The 5429-nt window shown below is 55.1% G+C and overlaps 1 protein-coding gene across 5 annotated transcripts in view; it reads left to right on the forward strand.

Moving 5' to 3' along the window:
• Positions 1-3641: 3641 nt before the first annotated feature.
• LOC104871855 (histone H1oo) overlaps positions 3642-5429 on the forward strand; it is a 7890-nt gene continuing 6102 nt past the window's right edge. For 3 of the 5 annotated variants that reach the window (XR_004515600.1, XM_033759742.1, XM_033759741.1), the window contains exons 1-2: positions 3642-3826; positions 4975-5075. Coding sequence is in view for 4 of the 5 variants with exons in the window: in XM_033759742.1 (XP_033615633.1) it covers positions 3653-3826; positions 4975-5075 (275 nt within the window). In the remaining variant the exon portion in view is untranslated. Of the gene's footprint in view, positions 3827-4407; positions 5076-5429 lie in introns of those variants that run through there. The other 2 variants (XM_019209558.2, XM_033759743.1) reach the window with 2 other exon arrangements.

Below are 5429 nucleotides of genomic sequence, written 5' to 3' on the forward strand. Positions count from 1 at the left end.
AGAAAAAAAAAAAAAAAAAAAAAGAGAGAGAAAGGGTGAGGCATTTAGAACTCAGTGGCACCGCACATGCCTAGCAAGCACAAGGTCCTGAGTTTGATCCCCGTACCAAAAAAAAAAACAAAAACAAAGAATCAAGTCACAGAAGTCAGGTGGTCTGAAGTGGGGGAGGCAGGTTGCCACCATGAGCCCAGAGGGAATGGACTCTAAGCCTGTGAGGCCCACAGCACAGCTAGACCCAGCCCCAACCTGGGGTATGAGAAAGAAGAGTCCTGTGCTCTCACCGTCCATTTCACAGGCTGTGTGGGCCTAGGTAACAGTGGTGGGACCGTGGCATTTAGGCCACTCAGTCCTGGCCTGCCCTGACAGTCTAGCCCCAGTCCAGTGCCTCTGAGTGGTGTCTGCCCAGCCTGGTGCCCAGAGAAAGGGACCTTGGTGCTCTCCTGACAGCCCTGACCATGTGGTGCAGGAAAGAGCCCACTTGTCACCAAACTAGAGACAGGTCTAAGGGGCCCCTGCCATATACAACCCATTGGGCCAAGCCTATGGAGGTCACACCCTGGCCCACGTGTGCTGGGGACTCCAGATGGAGCAGAGGACGTGGCCTCCAGGCTGTGACCTAGGCAGCCTCATATGCAGAGCCATCTATTCTGTAGACAGATGCACCCTCACCACCTGAGACACCTGAAGAGAGAGTGGGGGGCCGTGGGTCCTTGGACCACTGCAGGCCTCCAGCCCCTCAGCTGGAAAGGGGGGATCTGCCCATTCAGGGGGACGACCACGTAAAGGATCTGCACGCAATAGACGCTCAATAAATGTGAATTCCCTCACAGACGCATGGAGCGCACAGGAGGCAGCCCTGGCGTGGAAAAAGGCAGGCAGACGGGAACTAGGGGAACTTGGGACGGGAGAGCAAGGGCTGCCTTTCCCCACAACCCTGTTTTTCTTTTCTTTTTTTAGCACTGGGGAGTGAACTCGAGTCCTTGTGCTTTCGAGGCAGGGAGCAGAACCACTGAGCCAAATCCCCGGCCCCCAACCCTGTTTTTCCTTTCCAGAGTCCTCCAAGTGTCCACTGGGCACCTAGCTGTCCAGAACATGTCAGCATGCCTGTCCCAGCTCCCCTTGCACGTGTGGGGACCTGACTTTAAGGTCTGATCACTGAGGTGTCTTCTAGAAAGATGTAGACAGCCTCTGGGGTGTACATGTCAGAGGAGTTATCCTCCACTTCTTGCCTTCTTTCCTGCACACTGGCTGGAATGTCAGCGTGATGACTAGAGTTGTGGCAGCCACTTTAGATCATGAGATAGAATCTTAAGTCAGAGAATGGCAAGGCCTAAGAGAGAGACTGGTTCCCTCAAGCCACTGCACAACTTCTCAGTTTCACAAGGCTGTGGCCACCTGGCTTCTTGTTTCAGCTGCTGTGGTTTTGGAGTTGTATATTAATTAACACCACCAGGTCCCAGGTTTCAACCAGGGCCTGAATTCAGGAAGTTGTGAGTGTGGGCAACTTCGAATGCACACGGAGACAGCCTGGCAGCTGGTACCACTTCTGCCATCACAGGTGTCCTGGTGTGATGGGGCTGGGGTTACACAGGGCAGACAGATGCCTGTGACAGCCTCAGAGGCTTAGAAGCATGATCTTCGCCCCAGGTGGGGCCAGGGATGTTCCAAGCCAGGAGGAACAGAAAGGTTTCTGGCCTGTGTCTGCCATTAGCATTTCTCAGCAAAGTGGCAAAGCCCAAGAAATTTTTAGCTCGTGCAGCACATTTTAGAACTGCTTCCCTCCAAATGCAAAGCTCAATCCTGGCACAGGCCGGGAGCAAGGCTTCGGCTGACGTTCGTGGGAATGTTTACCTCACAGAGTATTTCTGTGTTTCTCAGTTCTTGGAAACGCCCCACCAATTCAATCAAAATTGCTGCCCTGTATGCGCCAACTTCTATTTGCCTCTTTGCTTCGGCCGCCTCCTGCTCCCTGAGATGCAAGCAGCAGTTTCCAGGCTCCCCATCCCTCACCTAGGCTAGGCTTTGGCCCTCAAACGTCGCTGCTACACAGCAATTGAGCACCTACTGTATGCCTGTCACTGAGAATACTCCCAGGAACAAGACACAGCCCTCCCCCAGGCTCAAGGGTGGGGGACAGGGAAGGTAGAGCAGTGACTTGAGGTGCTGGAGGCTCCTGGGGAGTAGTCCAGGGACTGCAGTGCCCATGGCTTTTCTGACTTTTCTGAAGAAACATAATGGAAGACTCGGAGAGTGGGTCAGAAATATCCTGGAAGGGTAGGTGTGGGTGTAGGACACCCTCTAGGCCTGGTGTATCAGTTAGCTTATGCTGCTTGACGAAAAGCCCCAGAACTCCTGGTTAAAGCAGGAACCCTCGTGTTGCATAACTCTGTAGTGAACCAAGGGTCCTGCTGATCTGGGCCAAGACTGGACAACCCCTGTTGGACTCATCTGTGGTCACCCAGAGGTCTGGCTGAGGCATGGGACCCATGCATGTCTGCTCTCACGACATTGCATTGGTTAAAGCAAGGCACAGGCCCACTCAGATCTACGGATGGCAGGAGCAGCCATGATTGCACACCGGCCTAGATGTGGGCTGGGTTGCAAAGCTAGGACTATCTTTTTATCAATTTAACACTCAGGGCAAGCACAAAGGGCAGTGCCCAGCCTGGGCACACAGCCACCCTGGGAGTTCAGTGTGGTTACACTGTGGAGTTCAAGGGTGGAGGAGGCTCTGTGAGCCGGGCTGAAGGGCTCAAACTTTTGCCAAGAGCACAGGATGCCATGCAGGGTGCCAGGCCAGGGAAGGAGGACTGACTCACGGTAGGGCACTGAGAGTCACTGGAACTTCAGGGATGGTGAGTACTCAGGGATAACGCCAGCAGTAAAGAAAGGAAAAAGATGCATCTTAGTCACCACCCCCTAAGTCCAGTACCTTCTTCCAGACTGACCTTGCCGTTTCCCTGGCACGAACGCTTCAGGTCCCATGGCTTCACACTCGTGTGCACACAGCACGTGAACTTTGTCTTCTCTGAGTGGGACAAGCTGTCTGCTGCGTCATCTTCACAGCTGTATACTGTTCCATGACGTGACCAGGCCACAGCTGGCCCCTCCATCTGACAGGCATTTGAATCACAGTGCCCGGCCTCATCTACCCGGGAGGGGGTCAGAGGGGAGGTGTTCGGCTGTGTGGCTTCCTGCGGCAGTTGCCAGCTCTCTCTTAGCTGCTGTGCATTTTGACACAGCCTTGACAGTCAGCACTGACAGACACTTAAATATTTGTAGTTCTGTGGGTGTGAAACACAGCCTCGCCCCGTTTAACATTCCCTGTCACTCTGCCCCACTGCAGGGCTGTTTCTGCCCCTCCCGACTCAGCAGACTGCTCTGATCCGCATCCAGCTGCTCCTCCTTGTGGACGGAGGCGGGTGGAGGCTGGGCCTGGAGGTGTCCGTACCCGCAGGGCCTCCCAGGTGCCCCCAGTTCCCTGGCAGCCACTCCGGCTCGAGGCAGGGAACGAGCACTCAGCACTCATCATTTCACGGTGCGCGAGGCCCAGGGAGGCCAGAGACTCACCTGTGGCCGCACGGGTCAGGGACCTAACCTTTCTGCCTCCATCTGCGCTCGGGGCATCCCCACCCGATGCCAATCAGGGCTGATGGGAGGGTGGGGCTGTGTGAATACAAAAAGCGAGTGGGCAGCAGCTGCCTCCCCCCAGGAGAGATGGCCGCGGCAGCTGCTCTTCCAATGGCTCCCGGGAGCGTCGCCAGCAACTCCTCTTCCTCCCCCTCCGCAGTGGAGTCATCGGGGTCCCCTGGGTCTGGAGAGCCAAGTGAGCAGGGGGCACCCCCGTTCTTGGGACCCATTCTTGCACCCTCACTCCTTGGCCCCTCTCGCTGGGCCAAGCCAAGGAGGCCGGCTGCAGGTCAGTCGCAGTGGCCCTGGAGGAGCCCAGGGAATCCTGCAGGGGGAAGGTGACGGCCAGGAAGCAGCCAAGGCCACTACAGCATGGGGGTGGGGCTGCGGGCTTCCTTCTGGGAGGAAGGAGCTGGAGGGCCATTTTCGGGGAGGTCTCCCATTTTGAAGGCTGAGGGAGCCACGGAAAGCCCCAGGCAGGGTGGGGACAGAAGTGGATGCAGCTGGGAGGCGAGAGGCAGGTCTGCAGGAAGCCCTGGACATGTGGAACATGGGGGCCTGGAAGGGCTTCCAGATGGGGGGCACAGGCCTGGGGGTGCTCTCAGGGGGCCACACAGTGGGGAAGGCAGGGGAGGGGTGAGAAGCTGCCCGAGCTCAGGCCGCCTAGCGTCACTGAGACCCTGCAGCTGGGGGACGAGGATGTGGGGCCACTGACCCAGGCTGATTTGGATGACATCTCTGAGTGGTTCTCCTCAGGCAGAGTTTCAGAGTTTAAAACAATATTTTAATACAGTATAGCCAATTGATTCCTTTTTCTAAGCCTTTTTCCCCCACTTTGGTTTTCTGAGACAGAGTATCACTATGTAGCCCAGGGTGACCTCCAACTCACTATGTATCCGACTCTCGGGGATCCTCCAGCCTCAGCCACCAAGTGTTGGGATTACAAGCACGCACCCCATGCCTCTGGGCCTGAATCTTAAAGCTGACCGGATCTCAGCACTCCCAGCGCCATGTGTCCTCCTGTGTTGTGTGTCTGTCATGTGCCGTGTGATAATGCCTGCCTCTCCCGGCCTTCCACACCTGCTGCTCGCTTCCTGGGAACCACCCACTCCTATATGAGTCACCCGTTTAGTGTGTGATGGCCTTAGTTGATGGTGTGTCATCTCCACAGTTGGGTTCAGAACATTTTCATCTCAAAGCGTGCCTCCACGGTTGCTCCCATCCAGTCAGGCAGCCACAGACCAGCTTTTCGATGTCCTTTTTTTTTTTTGAGTAGAAAAAGTTTATCGAGGAAAAGAAAGCTTCTGTCCAATTTTTCATGCTGGGTGCTTCCTGTGAACACAGACACAGGACTCCTGGGATTCTGTGCCCCGTCCTCACCTGGTGTGTGTTCAGGGTCCACCCTCTTATAGCACCTATCGGGACTTCCTCGTCTTTGCAGCCAGGTAATGTTCTTTGTGCTGTATCACACTGTTTATCCATTTGTTTTTCTTTTTGTTCATGGACATTTGGGTTGGTTCTACTTTTTGTCTGCTGTAAACATGCATGTATGGAATGGAGGGGCCCTGGGGATCAACCCCAGGTCCTGTGCGTGCTGAGCCCACAGTCTACCTCTGAGCTATGCCCCCAGCCCTACAGGTGCACATCTTTGTGTGGATTTGTATTTTCATCTCCCTTGGACGAACTACCTAGGGATGCAATCTGTGCATGTGGTCCTGGGGACTGAACCCAGGGCCTTCTTGCTGAGCTACATCACCAGGCCTTTAAATTTTTTTTTTTTTTTTTTTTTTTTTTTTTTT

The sequence above is a fragment of the Fukomys damarensis genome, unplaced genomic scaffold, assembly GCF_012274545.1.
Source record: "Fukomys damarensis isolate Sample0158 unplaced genomic scaffold, DMR_v1.0_HiC HiC_scaffold_37, whole genome shotgun sequence".
Taxonomy (NCBI): Eukaryota; Metazoa; Chordata; class Mammalia; order Rodentia; family Bathyergidae; genus Fukomys; species Fukomys damarensis.